Consider the following 26,376-nt stretch of genomic DNA (forward strand, 5'->3'; position numbering starts at 1 on the left):
AGCAGGGGAGAAATGCAATTATGAGAGGTCATCTTTTACCCCAAAATATTTGTTTAACCGTTTGAAGGACTGCAGGCTCAAATATAATAAATGTTATGAATTTTGACTGATTTCAACCAATCATGAGCACCGAGAGAGCCGACGCTCTTCATAAAAACAGTCATGGTTTCAATTTATGATCACAAGTAACCCAGCTGGGTTTTATAAATGAAATTCAAATTCAATTGACAAATTAACATTTCACTTCCAACATATTTTCCGTTCTTAATAATTGTTTTGTTTGACAGCATGGTGTTGAATGTCTAACACTGCAAAGTGGATGCTGTTGAGAGAGATCCTCAACTGAAGATATTTGTTATTTTTCTGAACGGTGGTTCTGATCAGAGCAGTTGCCGTTTCGATCTTATTACAGGTCAAAACTCTTATGAGTTAAATAATCTGTCATTTTTATACTGGGGAGCTGCTGTGGGACACATGGCTGTCCCTAAACCTCAGTTTGGGCACCACTTACACAGTAAACACAAGCATGATCTCAGTGTAGCCGTTACAAGCATTGTAATGGAGTCAGCTAACAAATTAAGGGTTGTTAGCTGTTAGCTGGGTTAACCCTAACCCTAACTGTAAAATCTCCTTTTATTTATTGTAAAATCACCATCAGAGTTGTTAAGTCTTTTAATTATTGTCCCTTTTTTTGCAAAAAAAAGTATTTAGAAAGATCAATTTTGGTTCACACGTTTTAATTTGTTTAATTTGTTTACTGATGTTAGAAATTAGACTTAAGATACTCAGAGGAAAGGTTTTAAAGAGTAAACATTTTAATGTTTATTTCCCTGCTTTACAGTTCACTGTACATGTGTTAGATCAAGCAGAGAGACTAGGGAGTCATGGTGTCACAGCAAGACATCGTTGTAAGAAGACCATCTATGTGTTTGTAGTGTGTGCATTTTAACTCAAATGTGGGAACTGATTGAAACCTAGCAAATAATTTGAATTAAAGTAAGGTACATTTAAGCTTCAAGTTTAAGTTAAATTGGACATCAACTTTATCAGTTTCCTTTTCAGCAGGAATAAAACAAATATGTGTGTGCCTTTTTAACTATTTAATAAAATCACTCAAATGGACAGGTCCTGTATTAATACTAGTATTTGTCTTTAGTCGCTAAAGTAAAACAAACTGTTAAAACAAGTGTTTCTGAACCTTACTTAACCTTCTCCAATCAACTGGATGACACAGTTTACTAATATTTAATGCAGTAGAAATGACAGCTTTGTTTCCGCCTTATCAAATACATTTAAAATTTGCAAAAGAAAACTTGTAATCTCAGTTGTTCTTGTAGGAAGTAAAATATTTCAATAAAAAAATGCAAAATCTGGAGCTCTAAATTGCAAAACTATGAGGTTAATCGAATTAAGGAGCATTTTATACCGATTCAAATCTGCTGCTACTGGAAACTGATAACCAATCTCATCCAAGAAAACTGCATCAGCAGTAGAGCCAGTGGAGTCTTTTATGGCCAACTTTTACTGTTACTGTCCCTGTGCAATTAATACTTTATTCTAAGAGTCAAACATTAGATTAGTTTGAGAGTTATTTGAATTGGGAAGAAACAATAAAAAACAAATGAGAAGCTGATAGGGATCTGTGGTAAACTTGGCAGACAATTTCCTCTCCTCATCTCTCCCATGAGAAGAAGCACCCACCACAGCTAGAGGCGTCCCACTGGGAGAGCCACTCTGTGGTTATCATACCCCATCTAGTGGCTGCTGTGGGTTAAAGGAGTGAGGAGGAGGACAGAGTCAGCGGCACCTTTTAGACCTCAACTAGCTGCTCTCTACACTAATGTAATACAGTCATATATACTATGTAGATAGATAGATAGATAGATAGATAGATAGATAGATAGATAGATAGATAGATAGATAGATAGATAGATAGATAGATAGATAGATAGATAGATAGATAGATAGATCAGAGCAGAAAAAAAACTAAACCATCTTGCCTAAGTTGAAACATAAGAGGGACTTTGGATGCAAATGACTGTAAAATTAAAAGAAAACAGAGACATAATTCAATTCAATTTGATTATATGTTTGAATATCTCATTAAGAGGAGCTTCAATATGGTCTGACAAAGTAGTAGTGCAAGACTAACAGTCCTGTAGGTGCAAATTGAATTTGATTTAGGGGAGAAAAAGGCTTATGGAGGAACACGGTTCGTGTTACAGAGATATGAAGCCATAAGAATGTGTGAAAGCAATGCCCTCTAGATCCCCTCTTTCACAACCCTATTATCCAATTGAAAACTGATCTTCAGCGAACTCCCATTGTGTGCCTCTCTCAGAGAATAAATGCACCAAAATTGATCTCAGGTCTCTGAAGTGGGCCCACAGAACTGGAGTTTACACATGGGACCATTTTATTCACTTCTGGTGGCAATTTACAAACATGCAAAACTGCGAGCTCCACCACCACAACCTGTGAGCCAAATGCTGGAGTTCCACCTGTCTCATAACCTTGTTGGAGCACAATTTTCCTGCCTACAGCGGGGGAAAAAATGTAGCTGTGACAATGTCAAACAATGTGTGTTAACAATTCAACTCAGTACAGTGGGGAATGTCATGCAGAAAGAGCAGCCAGCTAGAGGATCTGCTAATATATTGTGACTCCTGCTGTCAGCAGTTCAGCTCTACACTCTCTTCCTGTAATTTTCAGCCATCTCCACTGCACTGATACCGTTTCAAAAGCCTGCTCACTATCACTCATACTGGAGCTGAGGGGGCTATTAACTGTTTGCTCTGGTTTTGATGTTTTACATTGTATGAGAGCAAAGAAAGATGCTTTCAAATCACCCGTGTGGCCCAGCTGAATTTAAGATGAAAGGATGATCAGACTGTTTTGTGCCACGTTTAACGTCTCCTCCTAAGTTACGGCTTCTAGTTTCAATACATGAAGATACACCTTGCTGATATTAACAAATGCACCCTGTGATGAAGTGTACCTCTGGTATTTTTTTAGAAATCAAGCATCACTATGTCACAGTAACAAATTAAAGAGGCGATGTCATTTGTATTGTCTTTGTATTGCAAAAACTGACTATACTTTATGTTTGTTCAGAAAGTAAAGCCAGTCAGCAATGTAAAAAGCACAAATCACAACCTTCAAAAAATATAATGTAAGTTGATGTATAAATAAATATATAAACAGCTGATGTTTAGAACACATTTTAACAAATTTAAATGCAGTTGACATTTTAAGTGTTTATTTATGTGTTTGTCAACCACTATGTCTTTGACGTATCTTTAACTGGTGTATAAATAGATAATAGAAGATTGAAATAATAAATGACAAAGTTGTAATCTAAATGTTTTTCCTTATTTTAGTGTTCAAGTATTTATTAAATATGTTTGTTCAATTTACATAATTACTATTTCTTTATTGTTATAGATAAATAAATAAATGGATGAATAGTATATAGTGTAAAAGTAAGCAATGCAAGTGCACTTGCTACCTTAAAGATCTTTCTAAAGCATTTGACATCATTAATCATGATATTTTGTTAGCCAGTAGTGTAGGTTATACACTAAAGTGTTTCACTAGAGTAATATGTAATAGCAAAACCAGTTCATATAACATCTGGTGTACCACAAGGCTATATTTTAGGACCCTAATTATTAATTATATACCAGTTTATATCTGAAATGTCATCAGTATGTAAATCTTATTTTCCGTTTTGTTTGGTGATATCAATATAATTTTATCACGTTCATACTCCATAAAACTCCACAAATTACACAAAAGTAGGAGTGATAGTATCATTATCAGTAAATGAAGCAGAACATTCCTTAAAGAAACTTTCTTCCACTCACTGTATTTCTTATATATTATATATTGTTTTTTACTGTAAGAAAAATGTCAAGTCGCTGGGGATCATGAGCAAATAGTGCATTTTCTTTATAAACTTTAAATTATTCCATGATTTATTTCTTTTTGAATTATGGTAGTATTGTTTTGGCCAGTACAACTCCTTAAGTCTCCAATAAGCTTCATAAACCAAACTTGTTTTTGTTTTTTTAAGATTGACTATTTTCTCAATTTTCTTATTAATTATTAGTAAAGTGTTGATATACCAGTTTCAGAGGCTTATCGTGCCATTGCTTATAATTGTAAAGGTGTTTTAAGTGATACACACAGACACACTAACAAACACTAAAATGTGTCTCTGCAGCTGCTTACAACTAAATTATAGTAATCGTGCATTTCTAAATGCTTAGGGACTGTATGAAAATCACTGTGGTCAGGAGGTGCTCTAAATCTTTTTTTTTATATATGTTTAGGGAAAAAGGCAAGTGAAGGCTTTATATCGGACCCTACCCTTGATTTACCAAAAAATGTAATTTATTTTTTGGAAATACAACACACTAATGAAAATACAGCCCCCATTTATTTTTTATTTTAAGATGATAAATAGTATGGCCTATTACAGCCAATAAGTCAACTGGGCCCATGCTTCAACTCTAGCATTTTCACTCTAGAATAAATCCGGGATAAGAGAAAGTTTAAACACCCCACCACTCTCCCAAAACAATGTAGTCCATCTTCTTTTAAAAAAAACATTGTCCTCCCCCTTTTTTTAAACCCTCACACCCCGTGATAACTTATAGACAGTCCCTTAACAGAAGGGGTTAAGTGTCACAACAATCCTATTTACCTCTTCGTTTGTTCATGTGCACTCAAAGTCTTACATCTCTGATGGTGCTTGAAGTGAGCATCAGTTCTACTCTTGACCATACCTCAAAATCTGATTGAAAACAGCAGCAGGAACATCAGGAATGAGCTGTTAAGTTGCTCTGATAGGTGAAAAGCTGCCACAATCCCTATTATATGGTTTATAATTATTGAGCCCCTAGCTGTTTCAACCTATTTCCTGAGCATCCTTTTAATCAGACCATAACCACCATTTCATTTGTTCATCCAATGGGTGATGCAATCCCTGAAGCCAAAGCTCTCTATTCATTAGATTGTTTTAATGTGCCTGAAAGCAGTTGTGCAAATAAACAAGCCGTTACAGAGAAAAGAGAGGAATCCCTGAGTCTGTGCATTAACCCAGGAGGGACTACAATTCCAACTTGTGCCTTTTATCTTATTAATCCCACGCAACATCATTTTGCAGGTCCCCGAAAAGGACTTACAAATTGCGTCTAATAGGCTTCAAATCAAGCACTAATTAAAACTGCATTAACCTTAATGAATCAGAAAAATTGAGACCCCAATTTATTGGAGTTGTGTTTATACAAGGGCTGGTTTCAATAATACATGACGCAACCGGCTGTGTGGGATGAGCCTGTCTTCCTAATGCGAACCTCCTGTGAGTGTGTATGTGTATGTGTGTGTGTGAGCATCAGTGTGGTGTGTTTTGGCTCTCGTCGTCATTACAGGCCTTGTTAGAGGTTAACTTTAGCAACATTCAGGCGTCTTTAGCGCCGCGGAAGGAGACGGATCTGCATGGTGCCAATCAGCGTCACAGGTGTTCATAATTGTCTGTCTAATTGCTTCATTACTGGTGAGGAGGCCTGAGCCCCGTCTGCTCTTCCACCACATCTGGATTTTGGGAAGCCCTCTCCAGCTCAAATGAGAAGCCTCTCCTGAGTTTTAACATGTATCTGCTTGTTGCCGTGATTTCCCAGGAGCGTGTCATTTATTTGTACGCCGATTCTGACTCAAACGCCTTTAATGGAAATTCCCATAGCTGGTGGGGGTGGAGCACTTATGGCAATTTGTTGACGGGGAGAACTTGTGTGTTTTGCTGTGAATGAATTCGAAAAACAGGAAAAACAATACATGCAAATGATGTCAGTGTAGTATACTGCTCCAGTGAAGTTCAGCAAGGTTTGTCCTCCCTCTCTCTGAGTGTTTTTGCATGTTATCCCAGTCACTTGTATGGTTAGAAGACCCTTGAGATTTCCCTCAAGAGACCTGCTGTCCTAATGAATCAAGCCTCTCCAATGGGGGAAGGACCTGTGGGGGGAAAACTGTGACTCTTTATTACTGAGGCTTCAGCAAACCTGCCAAACTCACCAGAGTTCCCTCTTCACTCTCCTTATGTCATATTTCTGATTGAAACAACACAATGGCAAAACAAAAACCTATACAAAACCCTGTTTAAAATATTTTAAATCACTTCATGTCTGTCTGATTAGTCACTCTCTGGCTGCAGTACAATCCCCCGTAAGGAAATGGGCGATAGATTAGGCTGAGGTCACTGCCGTTAATGAGACATAACTTGCCATTTGCAGGAAGTGCCCCGAGATCCCCCCCCCTCCGTCAGATAACCTCCATGACGCTTGTGTGAAACAGTACGAGAGGGGACCGAGGCTCGACCCCAAAGCTCCAGCCACCTCTTGCCCACCCACACAGGCTGTTATGTATCCATGCTCACGTCAAGCCCGGGCCTGCGCGCGCCAATTAACTCCCAGCCATATGGATTTCAACTGTGGCTTTTGGCAGATGTTTGTCCAACCCATCGCTCAATTTGGCCCACAGGGGATTTGGTGTCACCTTTTGGGAGTTTGGGAGATTTCTGTCAGATTTTGATTATCAGTCTTCATCAGGTGGATTGGTGTTTTCCCAGAGGTGAAATTACGGCCCAATGTGGCTGTTATTTATACATGAAAGTGATCTCAGTCGCCTGCAGTGCCAGCAGTCACTCACGGGAGTTTGCGCCATTGTTCATTTGTAAAATCTCAAACTTAAATTGGATGAGGATTGTGGATTATACTCATGTCGAATGATAAAATTATCCCCCTTAAATGTTTAAATTAATTTGATTATAAAAACATTTGTAGTATAGTTTGTCTGTCTCCTACTGTCAGATGTTGATGGGCATGTCTTGACTTGATTCTCCCTGACAACAGAGCTACAGGCGGCTGTGACTTCAGTCAGGCATGCTGAAGTCCTCTGAGGGCTGGCTGGTGTCTCATGTAATGTCAGCGCTCTAAACACAACATGCTAGTCTTGATTTGTATCATGCCTCAGACACTTGTACCTCTCACGGATGCTTGGTGACTTCACACAAGAATCCAGCTATTATGACTTAATTAGATTTGACATGATGGCCAATAATGACCATCTTTTGCAGCACGATATCTATCAGCCTCCTATGATGATTCTCCAGTAAGTTAAGAATATGTTTGGGTTTGCCATTACAGGCTGCACCCTCTTCCTAACTACAAACTGGAGTCAACATTTCCCCCCATTGTTAGCCCAAAATTGACTCAACAGTGGGTATTTCAAATACAAGTGGTGAAATATTTCATGTTCTTTGCAGCTTATGTGCAACATACTTGGCAGCAGCACAATGGCTATGGGAAGTGATTTATTTTCTTAAAGTAATTAAATGCCTACTTGATCATTTTTTCTCGGAAAATGTGAGAATGTGGCAAACAAATTAAAAGAGCACTCCATGACTAAACCTATCCCTAGGATTGGTGGAAACATCACAAGCGAAACAGGAGCCAAACCTTCTTAATCTACGTGGCTACATTTGGGAGTTTCCGAGGAAACAATTCGGAAACATGCATTCTATTTCTGTTTGCGCCCGATTATTAATTTCAATTTATGTAACCCCACTTACTCCCACAGTTTAATTAATGATGCTTGTTATCAGCTGTGTTTAAGAGGTAATGGACAATGCTGAATTTTGAGTGTTTACAGTGCTGGAGAAAAATCCTGCTTTACCCCTTTGTAATGGACTGCCAGCAAACAAGAGATTAACAGTGTTTGTCACTCTTCCTGCAGCTGTGTTATAATGCAAAGCAAGAAGGGGTGGGGGGGGGGGAGCATTAAGCACATAACTTTGAAATGGTGACTTGAAATAGCTACCATGGTCAGAAGAACTGGCATGCCCCTCCATCACCTAATCCATACCATAATTCCTGATCTAATTAGAGGAAGGCTCAGCGCTAGGCCTGCCATAAAAGACTAAAGAACACAGACGGACCGTGTGCCCAGGGAAAGGAGGGAATAAGAAGTAAGTGAAATAGAAAGAGACAGAGAGAGAGATGTAGGAGAAGAAAGAACAGAGAAAAGTGCAAAAGTGCACAGTACAATGAACTGAACAGGTAAATGTGATTTATTTAAAGCATTGTGTAATGATCTTATCCACCTACTTACAATCAGTGTAATAGTGAAGTGGTATATTTTTAATATAAATGTTTAATATTCTAATGAGATTATTGGCTTGCCTGTAATACTATATATGTGTGGAAATAGATATATCTCAGATATTTCACAAACCTGTCCAGGAATGAAACACAAACATGTTTTAAAACTAATTAAGAACAACACAAAAATGAAAGAAGCACTACTTTACACTCTGAGGCAAGGTAACTAGACGGTGGAGGTTGATTTGCTTTAGATGCAAATCGCTTCATGAAGGATGTACACATATTTTCAATAGATATCAAGGCGTACGCTGAAGCACGCTACACCACAGCAACTAGGAGTATAAACCGAATCATAATGTTTGTTTACAGTAACTTCCAGAAAGAAAACCCCTGCATCGCAAATTAGCTTGCATACAATTTGATTTACTTTAGTAATAATGCCATTTCAAATACATCTAATTAATCTCAAATGCCTGTTCAATACTGTCATAGCTATTGACAACATTTCACTAACATTAGGTTGGAGACATTATCAGTCAACCCAAACTAGACTGCTGTTGGGTAGCTATCAAAGATGCTAGCAAAGCAACACAGTATGTCAAATAAGCACAATAGAAAAGTCAGTGTGTTTACCATATATATATAAATGTTACAGTGACGGCTGAAAATAACAACACAAAAAAATACGTTTGCAGAGTTCACATATCTCCATGAAGCAAATCAGCAGCCAGTTTTATATCTAGAAGTAGAAACAGTAGTGGTTACCATGACATCACCGTGATTCGGTACATGGCAGAGCTTATGGCATCAAAAAAAGTTCTGCACTGCAGATTTAAGCAACCCTGTGGGGTCTTGGACCGCTACTGTCATAGCACTGTGGAGCACTGTCTATAAGAGTGTGTCTCATTTTTGTTTTAGGATGCGTTTTAGTGAGTAAAACTGAATCTTAACCTAACTTACATTTGTTTACAGGAAAGTTTTTAATTCTGGTAATAATAAATTGTGCAAACTTAAAAATAGTGATAACAACATGATAACTCAACTCTGTTCAAAATCCAGTGTGTATCTCTGGTTTAAGGCGACCTTTCCCTGACCTGTGTCCAGTGCTTATTTTGTGCTGCATTGGGATACACAGTAGTTGGTATGTGTGCATTTAACTGACTGCAGCCAAAGCTGGGTAGTGTTGCTAAAAACAAACTCCAGTGTAGTTTAACAGCTGGATTAGTATTAGCGTAGAGTGTTGAAGGCACAATGACAAATGTAATTAATGTGAGCTGAACAATATCCAGTCAGTATTTGTGGGTCAGTAGGCAAAAAGGAAAGAGCTAATCTATTTCTAATACATTGGTTTATACCTTACTAACTACAGGTACATAACCATGACAGTAATTAAGAGCACAAATTATGAACTATTTCATGCCAACATATAAACAATTCAGAGTGCAAATTATGCAACAAAAAAAATGTTAAATGTCGCAAGAAGCAGTAAAACGTAACGCACATCCTCAATCTTTGTTTGTGAAGGAGAAGTCCAACATTTTCCCTTTCATCTGGACAAGATGAAGACATTTAAACAGCTCTGCCCTGCTCGGCTTCAAAGTGTCGGCTTGAGGTCTCAGACTGGACATTTGCTGCAGGTGCCGTGTTGGAAACACTGATGCAACACCAGAAATGGTCGAGCCCTTTCCATGGGGGGGGGGGGGCAAAAGAGCGAAGTGAAGTCACCTCTTGTGTCTCGCTGGTCAGACATGCAGCCTAAATTCAAATTTCCTCACATTTGAAGAACTGAACTGCAAAAAACCAAGTGGGGAGATAAGATACCTCCCCTGGGTACTCAGGTGAAAGTAATAAAAATCACACTGCTGCCTCTCCAGATATAGTAGAGCTACAATAAGTTAGCAGAGGATTACGCTGTTAAATAGCCAGAGGCTGTGCGTGTATCATCAGTCGGGATAACTGCACTATTGCATACTACACAATCGTGCGTTGCCAATAATGTAGTCCGTACTCTGAATTACATTCACAGGGATGTCAGTAAATTCCCTTGTGATGTATCTTTGTGGGTTAAGAAATGAAATACACTGATCCACAAGTAAGATAGATGTGCTTACCAAGGTCAAGGAGGCTCCCCAGCGTAATTACACGACTACCAAACACAAAGGGCATTGTTATTGGACAAGTATAATGCTGCACATTACCAGAGCAACACAGCTGTTTCTATCAGTGAACACTAGCTTGGGAAGACATAGGGCGGGCATCAATTTAGCCTACTTATCTAAAGTCTTTAATTACTTGGTTTATTTGATAAACAGAACAAGGAGAATCCTTAAATGATTCTGCTAGATCCAAAGGGGATTAATTTCTTACTCCTTGAAAAAACAAATCACTGGTAGAATCCCTTATTTCACTCTTTAATCACGCATTAATTAGGAGCAATAGGGGCACCAGTTACACTTGGCATTTGGTGAGATTGCAGGAGAAAAAAAAGGGCCTGCATTAGCCTCTCCAGAGGAGGAGGCGAGCGCATCAGGCTAAGACAAAGACGGCACAATCAGACAGAACAGCAGGAAGTGTGAGTTGGGAGAATGGGGATCTGAGCTTCTCAAGCCCCGTTCCCACACAAAGCACAGGCAAACCCAGACTGGATACTTGCACTCACTGCACCCTGGTCTGACAGTGTAGAGAAGATATTTTGCAGCTGTTTTATTTTAATATAAGTTCTTATGGCTAATACACACATCCGTGCTGATCTTATAAGCCATCTTCACATCCAGCCTAAAAACACCTGTGCTCCACATTCACCTCCTTTCCTACAACTTCACATATTCCTGCTGCCCTTCAGTGGGTAATAAATCTGTCATTTTACCTTAAATTTAGTTAATCAAAATGTTTCTTATTGGGGCGTAACTGCTCTTGATAGGAAGGGGAAAGCAGAGACCAGATGAGAAGTCTATTGTTTCACACACCAAAATCAGAAAACTGTCTAAAGAGGAGTAAAGTTCACTGCATATCAATCAGTTATGCAACAAACAGCGTGACAATACACGTTGTTAAATAAGCCATTAAAAGCAATTAGAACGTGTGGCAAAAGGTGCAGTACCAACAAAGAGGTCACTGAAGTGAGAAACGGTTGCACATTAACCGTAAACCTCTGTAATACAAAGACACTGGACAGTTTTATAGCGTGAGCATGTGGGGGGAATGTGGAGTGCAGTGAGGAGTGATCATGAGAGGCTTGAACTCTGGGAGATTTAGCAGACTGAATGCACGGTGCAAAGCAGGGGCTAAACACATCGGCTGTGTTTACATGCACGGACTGACTTAATGAATGTCCAATTAAGGTCTGTTTGAGTTATGTTATTTACAGCCAGCTGGCAAAAACATAGGAAAAGTCACTGTGTGCCCGTTTGACTATGTGGGCCCTTAAATGCTTCCGCTTGTAACAGTAATTATTTTTGAGTTTAAAATGCACCACGATGAAATGAACACATACTTTCTGCTGATTCGCCTGGTCATATGACGAGGTTGCAGCTGTAGCTTTTCTTAAAAATGTCTTTGAACAATAATCAAGCACATTTGTCCCATTGTAAATTTCTTTCTTTTTTCTATTTGTTAATTTTGGTGGTTGGTCACAATGCAATGCTAACAGAGCTGCTAGCCAAGAAGTAAAGTCTCCCATACAGATCTAAATGCTATCAATCGGCAGAAAACATTGACACCTTTGACATGTTAAAAAAAAAATCATATGTCACCCTAAAATTAGGTTATTTGTTCATTTTGGTTCTAAAGCACATCCACATGCTTTCTACCACAGGCTGTGAAATAATGCTTAAAAAGCAATGAACCTTCAAAGTTACCACACATGAACCAAACTACTACTAAAAATGGCTTTCAAGTCTTAACTCTCTATTTGGGGGTTGACTCTTTATCTGAGATGAAAACCGTATCTAACACAAAGAACAAAATGGCCTGTAAAATGTGTTTTGAAACCATTACGCTCTCGGTCTGTTTTCTTATTTCGCGAGGCTGAATAAAGAGGTAGCTTCTCAAGCAATCTCGGTCTTGTTTGTTTAAGGTAATTACTACTTGTCCTCCCATCCTGCCGGCCCAGATGATGCATGAAAATTACCATTCCCCTACTTCAATCAAAGCTGGAAAAAGAAAAGGGAGAAAGGGGGGAACAGAGGCGAGCAGATGGGAGGGGGAGGTGGAGAGAGAGGAACTCTGTGAGACGCGCAGAGCTCCCTCCCTGCATGACAAGAAAGGGCACTGTCTCTGATTAATTAGCTGGAGTTGGTAATCAGTTTAATAAGACTGAAGTTGATGGTGAGAGGTCCCCTTTGGCAGAGCCACACTAAGCTTAGCACTCTGTTCAGGGCCCTCGCTTTCTTCCACCAAGTAAACATGCAGTGTCTATTTACATAAACAGTTGTTTCTTTTTTGTGGGGGGCTATTTTTCCTTCCAAACCGCCTGAAAGCCTAACACCACCGCTTAAGTCACTCCCAACAATGGCAGTGGGAATTGCAGACAAATTCATGAATTTTTCAACATATGATAACTAATTAAATTGAGGCCTTTTTGAAATGAATATAGTGTGAGGTACTCACTGGCCCTACGCACACAAAGAGGGTATAATTCAGCGATTGAATTCTGGCTTGATAGCATTCAGCCTTTTACCATGGTGAGCTATACAGATGGCTGGGGTCCTTTTCATTCTTTTCTCTCTTAATGGCAAATCTCATTATGGCAGTTATCACTGTATGGAGAACAAGACGGGAGCGATGGGCCACAAAAGCCACGCGGTGCAGGAATCTGGTACCTGTATGCTGCAGAACATGATACTTACTGTTAGGGTCACATCGTGATGGGAATTTAAAATTGGACTTTGTTTAGATGATTATTGTTACAGCACATCTAAAAAATGATGTGGTTTCTTAATACTTTCAGGTTTATCAACAATAAAGAGACAGACCAAATAGATTTTTGACTTTAATGGTTTTAAATTAACCACTTAAAGTCATAGTTTGGTAAAACAGCTTTGCTAAATTTACTTTCTTGCTAAGGGTTACAAGATGACTGATACCACTCTCATAGCTGTCCATTAAATATGAAGCTGGAGTATAAACACTGTTAGCTTAGCTTAGCATTAAGCCTGGCAGCAGGGATAAACAGCTGGTCAAAGTTTTTTTTTTTTTATTCCACCTCGCAGCTACTCAAATATGTACTCATCATCAGTGACCGGAGTGTTGGAGTCACAGTCAGACTACCAGCAGAAAATACTGGAAATCATAGCAAGGGGCCAAGAAGTAGTCCAGCATATAACCTCCTCTAAAACCACAATGCATCATTTTAATACTCGTTTTTTGTATGGATTAAACAAACAAGATATGATGTGTTAATAACTGATCTACAGCATGCCGTTACCAATAAAGAAAGTCATGTTAGCTGTTTCCTTCTGCTTCCAGTTGTTTTGCAGAACTTAGCTTCATAGCTCCACATGCAGTAAACTTTGTTGGGGACTATTTTCACAATTGGTGCTCTAGCGAGTATTTCTTTGACTAACTCTTTAGTTTTTGTGGAACAAGGGAGGAATATAGCACAGAGATATACTAATGTATCAGGCCATGGCTAATAAGACAATACTTGTCAGTAGGATCATTATATTGATGATTTTGGTCTCTTCATGGGATTTGTTAACAATAAGAAGAAGACTCAATATTATCAGACTTATTAATGACAATAGTTTGGGCGAAATTTAAGGGGAAAATCAGGAGTTCAAGTGAGATGAACCATAAGTATGTCTTGAGCATGAAGTGGAGCAGCACAGTGGCCAAAACTTGGAACTTTCAGGTTGTCTGCAACTTACTTGCAGCCCACTATTATAATTAAGATGGTTTATTTGCCCATACCCTTTTTAAAAGATAAATTAGTCACCAAGCCTCTCACATGACAAAACCTCTATAAAAGTATAATTCTACTTTCTACATTGTTCACTCTGTTGCACTTAAATCTTATAAGTGATGACTTAGACTTGTCTTAGAATAAAAAAGGAAGTTGTTGCTGTCATGGCCGAGCAGTTTCTATCTAAAGTAAACTCTGAGGACCAAGCGTGAGATAAGGGAGCACCACATCACCCTGTGGCGTTAATGATCGTCCGCTGTTACAACACAAAGACAGTCAAGTAGCAGATAGAGCACCGAAATAATTTAGGCAGTGCTAAGTGGTCTATTGTCATTCAAATGATAAATTATGCTTGGCAGAGGTTTTAGAGTCACTTTTACAAAGCGTTGCTATTGTTTATGTCGAGACAAGGTTTTAAGGAGTCAGAATAGAGGGAATTACTTGAGAGAGTATGGAGTTTCCTGGGGTTTGAACACAAATTGGTTCTCTGCTCATTGGGCCTGCCCGTACTGTTTGACAGCTCTTTAACATGGCAACATTAGTGTTTGAAAGAGACTGCACTGCTCAGACAACACTGTAAAGATTTAGAGTCAACATGTATGCTTAGATCAGTGTGAAAACCCTTAGATGATGGAAAGGTTTATTCACAATAAAAGAAAAATAAATCGATTTCCTCAACAATGCGTAATGTTACAAAGGTTCTCAACCCACAGACGCACAAATGGGTCACAACTGACATGCACACATGTCCTGTGGAAGTTGGTCCTTACTAAGTCCTTCTCTAAGTCATTCTCACTTTCAATTACGGTTTCCTGTTAAACCTATACAATGTGCTGGGTTTCGTTTATCTTGAAAAGGAAAACAAGTTAAGAGGATGGTTAAAAGATGTTGCTTGGGACCTCCTCTTGTACCTTGATGCCCTTACCACGTGGAAGTTGCTGTGTTTATTCTGTCGCCAAATCCAAAGACAACCATGGACACAACACTTCATGAATAGTCTCATTTTAGGTTAGCTAATGATAGCAAAATGCCAGTTAACTAGCTAGCTAATGTATAAAATGTATGTCAGTTTGCTGACAGTACATCACAAGGACTTAATTGCCACATTTCACACATAAGTGCAGTGGAGAGGAAGTATAAAAGGCAGAAAAAAGGAAAAAACAAACAGACTCAGGTGAAAAGTAAAACTGACCAAAAACCGTAACTGAACACAACTAAAACAGATAGTTTGTCTGAAATGCTTATGTGGCTCAGTCTTTTCTTTCAAAATGTGTTAAAAACTACAAATAAACATTACACTTCTTTGATAATGAATGTTTGAAATTCTGATAATTATAAATTTTTTATAAAAATGAACTGACTGTAAGCCAGGTCATTTTTGAACAGCTTAACCAATGGACAATGCTCAGGTGATGTGTGCATCTAAGAGTTGATTCAACTTGCTTTGAACTACGACTGTACCACTGTTGTTGTGGTATCACTGCAGTATTACCAGTATTAATTGATCAATAACAAGTCTGGAGCAGTTTGTACCCCCTTCTAATCAAGCCAGTGTTGGTAATTACGTGCTCTACAGTAGGTGAGTGTTCTTCATAGGAACTCAGCAATAAATTACCACACAAGCAAGACTAGCTGAGGTCTTTCCTGGGACAAATCAAGGTAATGTTAATTACACCATTAAATTCATTTGCTCAGTGTAAATTCCCCCCGGCTGCTCTAGATCACGCTGTGTCCATTCTCAAGATACAATGGGATTTCAGGTCCGTGTGTGTGGAAATAAAGCCAGGTCGGTGTAAGTTAACAGTAAAGGCGTGTTTCTACACTATAACATAAGGGAAGGACTTAAATCAAAACATTCAGTGTTAAATATAGACTATAAAAAAAAGCTTCAGCATCTCAATGTTGCACACTTTAAGTTGGTTGGCCACATAAATGGTATTTTGTTCTCTCTCTTCAGGTACTTTGCACTGCTTAAGATGTCATTACCTCTGTTGGGACTGTTAAATGGTTCCATAAAGAAAAATGAAATATTCATTAACTTGGTTAATAATTCATTCAAATAAAATGCAGTATGTGGTTTGCGGAGGGAGAGAGATGAATGCATAATGAGTGCATGCTCAGCATATTTGTGCTTGGGAATGTTTTTATTTCGCGATAGCAAAAAAAGAAATTAATTGAAAGTTCGTTTTCATTTTTTTGTTCTATAAGTTATGCTAAACGATAAAATAGATGCTTTCCAAGCAGTTTCAAACTAAGAAACAATTAAGAGGGTGTATATGTAACCCACATTTTACAGTATGGATATTAATTATGGAGGAAGTGCATTTAAACAGTCTTTATCAAATTGTAAATGTTAGCTTGACCTAATTCCCACTGTTTGAGGAAACTGTGTAAAACACTTTTCTGCCTGAAAATTGGAACCATAACCTCTGCTTATCATGTGACGAAAGCCTGCAGAATGAAACAGTATATTCACAATTTCATATGAACTTTTGTGATTAGTGAAAATATCCAGTTGCTGCTCCAGATGTCACATCAAAACACTCCTGACTCTCCCGTCCAGAGACAGCAGTCAGTGAGTGAGTGTGTGCGTGTGTGTGTGTGTGTGTGTGTGTGTGTGTGCACGGTGCTTCGTTTAATGCTGGAGCGTTTAAGTGTTCCCCCACCGCCACACTGCAGTGTAAACACCGCTCATCCAAACACTGTCAAACTAATTTCCTCACACCACAGAGGTTCATTTTGGCTTTCAGATAAATCAATTCTTTCCCTAATTATCAATTGTGACACCCATAATCACTGAACGACTGCAGCGCTGAATAAATGGCATGTCTTTTGTGTTATAATTCTGTGCATCTTGACAAACATGACCCATTAAACAACCCTGTGGCCTTTTTCAAGAGCGATGATTACACTAATTAAAACTGCAAAACATCTGAGAGGGCTACAGACGTGCCAGAATTAAACAGGTCATTAAATCAGCCGAGGAATATGTCAACATCCATATTGCCTGTCGCTCCTACAGTATGTTACTTTGAGTACTTTGAGTTATTTGGTACCTTTAATGTATTGTTTTAGAAATCGTTTTCCTATATTATCTCTATTATTGTGCTTTCAGAGATATCATCGTGTTTTCCATGATGTTGTATTTTGTGAGATACTGTGGTATTTTCTATATAGTTAATGGTGTTTCATCTATTTTGTGGTATTTTGCCCCTCAGAGCTGCTGTAGTGCAGTGTTACAATAAGAACAAGTTAAATGTCTCTTGTGAAAATGTACCATAACATATCTACAGAATCCTTACTGGGCCAAAACATTCCATATGTCTTACATGGGCTGACATGTGAAACTGAAGACAGCAATGATTAATTAATGATTAAAAATGACTACTGAAATAATCGCCAGCTATTTTGATAATCAGTTAATTGGTTTGAGTATATTCTTGTGAATTTCTTGGTGAATGTCTTGGGCTGTGGACATTTGACGACGTCACCTTGGGCTGACCGACCATTTTCTGACGATTAATAACCCAAATAACTAATTGATCAAGAAAATAATCAACAGACTAATCAACAATGAAAATAACCATTAGTTGCATGTGTATCACTTAAACAGAGAGCAAGTGTAACAAGTTGCAGTTAAATGATTAAACACAACACACAACGAGGCAACATCACCATGTCTGATCTACACTTTGCGTCAGGTGCGAGGTGTTTTGAACACTGCTTGCCTTTATCAGCTTCATCTCAGCGATCCCTCCTTTGAGTTAATCCTCTTCTAGCCGGTGATAGCAGCGAGCGATAGCGCTGATGTCTTGTTACCAGCGACATATGTTCCCTTTCACACAATAGCAGCTTTCCAACCATTTAATGGGATTGCTGTTGTTGTTTTTTTTCTATACCCACGCTCCACACAACAAACACTTTTTCTAGAAGTGGTTCGACATGTGCCCAAGGAATTTGTCGGCGCGTTTCACAACAAATCAGCCTAGGTCAGAGGCTAAGATTGGCCTCCAGTAACAGACTATTGAAAACAGCTCCTCAACATGACGAGAGGGGAAAGTGGATTTTCCAGCTTAAAAGCAGAATCATCTCTGCTCAAGGCATTATGCTGTGTTCCAAGAGATTAATAAAGTGAGATGCTATTGATACGGTGCTGCACTGCTCTTGGATCAGTGATGGTAGTGTTCACTGACAACTACTAGCTTTGGAAAATGGCTATGTGTCCTTATGGAAAACATTGCTTTTTGCCTATTGTTTTGAGTGTTCTTGCAAGTTCTTCCATGTAGATGATAAAGTTGTGCAATGTTTAGGAAATAAGCAAAACCCCTGCATGCAGCAGTTATCTGTAAATTAAACTTAAGACTGTTGAACCAGCACGCTATTCGCCAGGAGTTAACTAAAACCTTTGAAGGCCTTTAAATTTTGGTACTTTTTGTCTTGTTAATAAAGCATCTGCCGATGTTTCCTCATTCCTCAGTCAAGATATATTTTCATCAAAGTGAAGAAATCCCACGTCGTACTTTGATGTGCTTAATACAGTTTTAACTCGCGTCTCATTACAGAGATAATTAATAGTTTAATTAGCATCAATTCTCAACAACTGACAGCTTCTCAAGCACACAGTCGTATGATTCACTTGAATGTAAAATGATCTAAAACGCATGATTTTTTAAAATTCAGCATGTGGTTTCCTACTCCTCTCGTATCTAGGTTTTCTTCAGCTCAGGTGTTTTGTATCATAATTGCCTACAAACTTTTATTTCTGATGTTTAGTTAATTTTTCCTCACACAGATTAAGCCTACACAGCAAAGCGACGAGATACTGCTCCTCACCGGGGGACAAAGTGCCCAAATATGTGCAATGCAAACAACTTAGGTGGATTAATTTTAATTCTCATTACCTTGAAGCAAAGTAATCATTTTCTATGGTTGGGGAAAAAAAATATAAGCAAGCATTATGAATAAAAGTAATTATCATTCTTGTGCTTTTTTGCATGCTGTTTGCAATTAACACTTCCCAGAATCTGAATGAGCATTTCAGACGTGCTAGTAGCTGCGAAGGCAAACGCTGCAGATCAAAAAAAAAGATCAAAGTAACAGCGAGAGGAATCGACGGTTTTAGACGAGTTTACAGATGCTGAGGAGAGCTCATCACACAATGAGCGGCGAGTGTAGGCTTCGAGAAGCAGCGCGTGCCTCTTGTTCGGGCTGATATACAATAGCATGTCTCCCAGCATGGGTGAGGGCCAACAGCAAAGCCTCTGTTTCATGTCTCACCCCCCTCCTCATAACGTTTACTCAACTTCCAGTTTACAACTGCTCACAACTGTTTACAGCAGCCAAATTTCATTTTCTACTCCCAAATCCTATCGCACATTATCCTGTACATTGCATTAGGGCCCTAATCTTTCCTTTCTCTTCCTTGCAAGAAGAAAGGAGCGCCTTCATGATTAACCCACTTTACAGCAATAAATAAATGCATCATCCAGTAATGTACACCAGATTTAATTTGAAGGGGGGAAAAAAAAGGCCAGAACGCTCAAATCACTGAAATGTAATGAAAAATAACACAATGCAGACACCAATGGGCGCCTTAGGAATTAATTTGAATGCTCCATAATTCTTCTCTTTCTTGTACTCGCTGGATTGGTTTTTCCTCAGCCAACTGTCTGACTTTTTCACCCTCTCACACTCTCACATGAAGCCCATGTTGCTTTTGGTTTCCCATCGTTGTTTAGCTTCAAACCTGCAACACAGAAAAACATGAAATTACTGAAGCCTTTATGAATACATTTTAGCTGTCAACTTCAATCTCTGCATGAGTAATTATTCAAAGTGCAGCTAATGCAGGTTTCAGTGGCTCTATCTTAACTCAACTTGAACTCAGAGTGTCACACATGGCAGATATGATGGCAAACATAAACATGAGGACAGAGAGAGAAGACGTCGTACCCCCAGGCTATTTCCTTCTTCCTTTTCTGCGCTGCCCTCAAAGCTTCCTCTTCCTGTTTGCGTTGCACAAAGTCACGGCAATCAGCGGCTTGAGCGATATTCACAGCAAGCTATTTAGAGGCAGACAGAGGAGAGGCCCATTAGAGAATGGAAATCAGTCCGTGGCAGGAAAAAGCTCTCTGACTGATGTGTCAGGGTGGCTTCTCGTCAGTGTCTCTGCTTCTCAGTGCTGCCTCCTCCTCCACGCAACAGACAAAACTGTTATTGAGCTAAACAACACACATGCTATCCTAAAATCCTAGAATTGAACAAATCTTACAGGACATTAGGACTGGAGTTTGGTTATAACATAGTGTATGTCACAGAAAATAACTCAAACTGATGTCTTTGTTTTCTGCACCATAAACACATACGTATACAAAAAAATATAAATACAACACAAAACAGGTGCTTGAAAAGGAAAATCAGGAAATTGTACATGTGTAATGAATATATAATGATGTATTAATATTAATATTAATATATGTCTTTGTTTTCACTACATCCTGAAAACTGGGTCTGCCATATATCTGCCATATAGTTAAACAGTATGAAATTGTGTTGTTAATGTAGTTTAGTTACTTTTCAGTTTATTTATTCAGTTTATTCAGTCATGAAAACGAAGAGAGTTTGTTTAGACATAAGAAAAATAATTATTTCTCTTCTAATTAAAACGTCTTTCCCAAAACTACACAGTGCACCTTTACGTTTCTTGGCGTAAACACTCTCAATCGACGGAAAATGTTGATAATCGATAAATCCTCTAAGTCATTAAGCCAGAAAAAAAATGCAGAAAGTAAACTGACTCCATCTTCTCAAAAACTAATATTTGCTGCTTCTTTAGCCTTCTTTGATAGTCAGTAAATATCTTTGGATTTGGGATTCAGTCAAAACAAGTGATTTGAAGATGCTGACCTGGGCTCTGGGAAGGTGTGACAGTAATATCTTATGACATTTTAGAGACCAACTGAAAAATAATTGGCCGGTAAATCAATAATGAAAAGAGTCAGTAATACTTGTGTTTTTGCTTTAAAAATATTACCCTACAAGCTGGTTTTATAATCTGCAGGACCCAACATATTTGAAGTAGCACTCAAGCAGTACACAGTGATAAATAAAGATGAAGAATAAATACACTAACAGTGCTCAGAAATGTAACTGGCGAATATGTGAGTTATTTCTGTGTGTGTATGTTTTGTGTGGGGGGTGAAGTGCCCCATAGCTCCATAAATTACAGGGGCGTTGTTTTATTAAAATTATTTCTAATCTATTTTGCCTTTTGTTTGAGGTGTTTTAAGAGGAAGTCATATTTTTAAGCTCCTGGCTTATAGTCTCTCCCGCACATTGTTTCTTTTTGATTACTTCTTTTTTTCTTGTTTAATGTGCAAATGAAACAAGTGAATAAATAAACAATGAGAAGCGACGTTCAGCATTTTGACATTTTTCCCCTCCGTGTCAAAAACGTTGCAACGGCATTTCTCGCTCATCACCAGTATAAAAGAGACTTTTCTGTTTGGAGTACTGCAGGCAGTCCCTGAAATCAGAACTGAAGAGAATGACCGTGACTGCAAGAAGCAAACATTCAAATCCCAGGGAGGACGTATGTATTGTGAAGCAGAATAATCCCAATAACCCCAGTCACACAGAAGCATGGGAAACAAAGAGAAAAATCCTGCCTCCTCTGTCACTCCTGAGATAGGTTTATTATTCAAGCAAAGGCAAACTTTGATAAACAACTTGGAACAATTTCACCAAACCTTTGGGTAATTCTCTGTAATATTCACAGTACAATCAGGGGGGAAAGAAAGTCTTAAGGTAATGAAGAAATGTGCCACCACTGCGCCACTTGAAAAAAAAAAAAGACCTGCTGGAAAAAAAATGTTTCAATTATAATTAAGTGGGATAAACTTTATTAGAAAGACTGAAACTAAAATATCTCCTAATGCATGCTGGGATTAAGCAGGTCAGAGCGAGCAGGCAGGAAAAATTAAACTCTAAAGGCTTTTTATCACCATATTTCAGGAACCAAGGGTGTAAAATGTTCTAATTTGGGATACATTAAAAGCCATAAAGGTCTTTCAAAAAGATTAATGGTACTTTGCTTGGATTTAAGATAAGGGCTTCGGCTGGCTGCAAGTACTGGGCTCCGGCTGGGCCCTCAAGGCATTCATCTATACAGTCACTGGAAGATTTGTGAAAGCGTCTGCACAGCCTGAAGCGTACATACTATGACAGTTCTCCAGTTCCTTGCCATTTTATAGGTTTTAAATTCCTCAAATGATGTTTTCTCCTCTTAAAGAGAGTTATAACGGGTGATTGCTCTTACATTTGTAGGAGATTTGCGAGTGGATAAAACCACACCAGGGTTTTCCATGCTCCTTGTTGGAATGGTGTAGGTGCTAAATGCTTCTGAGTGCCTGTGATGCACGCAGAGATTATAAACAAGCCGTTTATTAAATTGTTGACAAATCTGAGAGCAGCTCCTGCTGTCTGTGTTTGTAGAAAAAAAGACCTCATTGGCTCATTCCGGGAGCAAATCAAATGAAATTCATGATGCTAAATGGTTTCATTTGGAGATTTACAGACAGAGATTTTTCTTTTTTTCTACACTGGGATTACCCACATTAACCTGCTCTCCTGTGGGGTTGCATTTGAAATGCAAAAGGTCTTGAAAACACGCCTTCCCAAACATTCCAAGAGCAAATTTAAAACCCACTTCCATGCCCCTCGTTTCCCCCTCTTTTAAATTCACAACATAGCGTTTACTACATTTAAAGCATTAAAGGTCTTTAATTTTTTTCCCTTTTTTTATCAGTTTAGTCTACAATCCCTGATTGTCTTTACTGGGGCTCAACATTAATGTCAACCAAGTTACCTAGGAGACAGAGCAGATCAAAGAGACAAAAAAAAACCCCTCAAATGTCTGATTAATCAAGCCTGCAAACAGCTTATTTCTTTTAGCCTGCATGCAAGTATGAAAATGAGATTCCGAGAGCAGTACATTGTGCAGATTTGTTCATTCTTATCTGAACAAAGCCAGCGGCAGCTTATTTCATGGATCACTGGCACTGTCAGCGCTGTGGCGCCGAGCAGGTGACGGCTCCTCTTTCTGTGGCGAGAACAAAATTAGCAAAAAGTCGGCACAAATTAGCCTCTCATATTTTCAGTAATATGACATTATTTTTCATTTACTTTTTTGATCCACTTTTCAGGATTTTTTCCCCCTCCCCTTGCGTGCATCTTAGTGCCAAATCCTTTCACATCAGAGGCTGGTGAAAAAATAAGAATGAAAATACAAAGCTGGAATAAAAGCAGGAGACAGGAAACCTCCTGCATTCTTTGTTTATGTGGCTCCTAAAAGGCAATTCTTCCCACTCCATCACACATTAATATACAATTAAGTGTCCATCACAGCCATGTTTCTGTGCCTTGTGTCTCTCTCTTGTGTGGCCTGGGTGCAGCCCTGCTATAAACAAGGTTTATTCAGAGGATTAATACTCTGACCTTTGGAAGATTTGAGGGCAAAAAAAAAAAAAAAATCATGGTGCACAATGCTGGCACTGCAGCAGCAGCAGCCGCTTAAGGCCACTAGGAGGGTTAAGTCAATAGTACCGTTTTCTGTTCATTCATGTTTGGGTCGTCATGGAGATTCAAGTGGAGACCCAAACATGGGGCCTCAATCCAAAAAAGAAAAAAAAGAAAATCTGCATTGCTGCTGTATAAGCCATACACAAGATAAACCAAGTCTATCTTAATGACAGTTTCACACTCTGTTTTCGTTTGTGTGTCTGTTCTGTTGCATCATTTCTGAGGTGTTTGATAAATGAAAGAAGCATTTGGAAATCTTTATGAGCGGTGCAGGGTTTACAAATACACTGTGGCAATTAACCAGCAAGTGCAAAAAGACAATAGCTGAATGAAAGATGAGGAAAAATACATCTCTGTGTGGATAAAGTGTTAAAGCTCCTATTAACAATAAGAAATAAATGATGGCTTTAAGAAAGAAATGGCCTTAAACCCATTCATAAATTTCCTATCCAGGAAGCCTCTTCCAATTAAAACGTGTGAGAGGTGGATTAACATGGGCTATATGGCTTTGCCTCGCTAAATCACCTCCCCGAGCTGCTCTGCTGCATTTGACGTGTAAACGATTAATGACCAGCCTAATTCCCTTATCACACTACCTTAATGCCTAAATAATGTGGCCTTAGTCAACTTTGGAAAGCAGGGCTATATAAGAAAGGAATGAATATCAGATTAGGCAGCTCGTGTGTTATTTCAGCATAATTTCTTAGAGCTGAGGCGAAGGGGGGAAGAAAAATGTGGTTCTGGCTCTAAAGCCTCAGTGTTTCAGCAACAGTGGGAAGGTCAAAGGATCAAGGGGTCAATCAATACCACCCATATCACATTTAAGGGGAATGAATACAAAGTTTCATTCAGTTACTTGACACACGTGAAGTAATAGACTAGAATAAATACAAAGGATGCACATGAGCCAGAAGATAATAGGAAATCACTCACTTAAGTAAAAGTAGCAAAATCACACTGTATGAATAATCCATTTCCAGTAAAACTCCTGCATTGAATATGTTACTTTACTAAACGGACTTAACTGTAATTAGCTAAATATACTTAAAGCAACAAAAGTACTCAGTGTAAATGACACTGTGGGTGTTAAACTATTAAATAATGGTCATCAGGTTATTCTTCCTGATGCATTAATGTGTGAGCAACATTTTACGGGGGAGATCGTTTTTTTCTTTTTCCCATTGCCGACTAATTTTTTATTTATTTTTTTACAGTCAAATTGCTCATTTTGTCGAATCGAAAGTCAAAACTTTAACAGTATACAGCTTGCTGTAATTTAAGTCAAGGTAAGAGAGAAGATCCTCACATCTTAGCAGCTGGAATCAAGAAATATTTGTACTTTTGCCTGGAAAATATAATTAAAGGACTAATTATCAATTGACCAATATTCTTTCAGATCTAATACTTCTAACTTATATATAATCTTGCATGGTATTTTATAAGATCATCATATGTTTTGCACAGAAACTCTGAAACTATAAACTAACTTGTAACTAGAGCTGTGAATGAATACAGTGGAGTACAAAGTTTGATGTTCCTCTCTGAATTATAGTCTAGTCAAAGTATAAATTGGCATGAAATTAAATAATTAATAAGAAAATATCCCAGTAATCAGTTTTCTGATTCCGACTGCGTGTTTGCCAAGTGGGTGTGAGGAAGCACTGCATGGTTGCCAGATGCTGGATGTGATAGTAGCATTAATGCAGGAGTACCTGAAACACTATGGCTACTAGCATCTGAGGCAGTGATAGTCCTACTACTACAGGCAGTGGTCTGAGTGCTGATATCAAAATATATTAATAGCAGTGGTTGCATCAATGGCAAAGACCATTGCCACAACATGTATCAAGGCATTGTTGATATCAGTAGTACCATCGACCTTAAAGCTGCAGTGGTATATGTCCCATCTTAAAAGGACAAGAGGCTGATGACAGCTTGTCAGCTAAAACTTACCATCAATAATATTCTCATAGCTCAAAATGTAGAAGTCAGACCAAAACAATTTGAGACATTTTTCTATGCGAGGTGAGTTTTTCACAAAATGTTTGTACAGTCGATGCACTTTTGTTTTGTAATTCTTACTTAGGTATAGCACCTGAGTAAATGCAGTTAGTTACATCTCAATACTGGTCAATTTACTAATTGATTCCTCAACTAATATTTGCTTCAGAGTTTATTGAAAACAATGGCGGCTTCAATGCTAAATTCAGCAACAGCAAAACTACTGTTTAAAAAAGCACAATGTGATTACTGTATGGCAATTTTCCATAAAAAGTAGAAAAAAATACATGTATAAATAATTACAGAATGCATTCACATGTTTCTGTGTTCACACACTGTTTCATTCATGGGGCAGCCTCATAAGAGCATTTTGTAATCTTGCCTCAACTTTGACAAACAGAATTACATGGCAAGCAAAAAGAAAGCCACTCAAGGGAGGGCATAGTAGAACAGTCGTGCCTCCATTTTATCTTCTATTAATCTGATGCAAGATACACATGACATGTCATCTTTAGGGAGTAGACAAAAAAAAATCTCTGAAAGTTCGCCTGCTTTGTGCACATTCCATTATCTTGCCTCTTCTGAGTAGGGTAGGCTTATTAGCAAGCTTTGAACTCACACTTACAATAATATGCCATCAACAGTTTTATAAGCTAATTAGAAAAAAACAGTTTAATTAATGAGTGACTGGCAATAAAATGGCAATCATGAAAAAAGAAACCGAGGGTGCTA

The 26,376-nt window shown here is 38.4% G+C and overlaps 1 protein-coding gene across 2 annotated transcripts in view; it reads right to left on the reverse strand.

The window, feature by feature from the left end:
• Positions 1 to 8,110: 8,110 nt before the first annotated feature.
• The window catches only part of fam204a (family with sequence similarity 204 member A), a 28,984-nt gene continuing 10,718 nt past the window's right edge, over positions 8,111 to 26,376 (reverse strand). For both annotated transcript variants that reach the window (XM_030441812.1, XM_030441811.1), the window contains exons 6-7: positions 20,017 to 20,126; positions 8,111 to 19,810 (exon numbers count right to left, since the gene is read on the reverse strand). In XM_030441812.1, coding sequence (XP_030297672.1) covers positions 19,759 to 19,810; positions 20,017 to 20,126 — 162 coding nt within the window. In that variant the 3' untranslated portion in view covers positions 8,111 to 19,758. The remainder of the gene's footprint in view (positions 19,811 to 20,016; positions 20,127 to 26,376) is intronic.

The sequence above is a fragment of the Sparus aurata genome, chromosome 15 (genome assembly GCF_900880675.1).
Source record: "Sparus aurata chromosome 15, fSpaAur1.1, whole genome shotgun sequence".
In the NCBI taxonomy this organism is placed as follows: domain Eukaryota; kingdom Metazoa; phylum Chordata; class Actinopteri; order Spariformes; family Sparidae; genus Sparus; species Sparus aurata.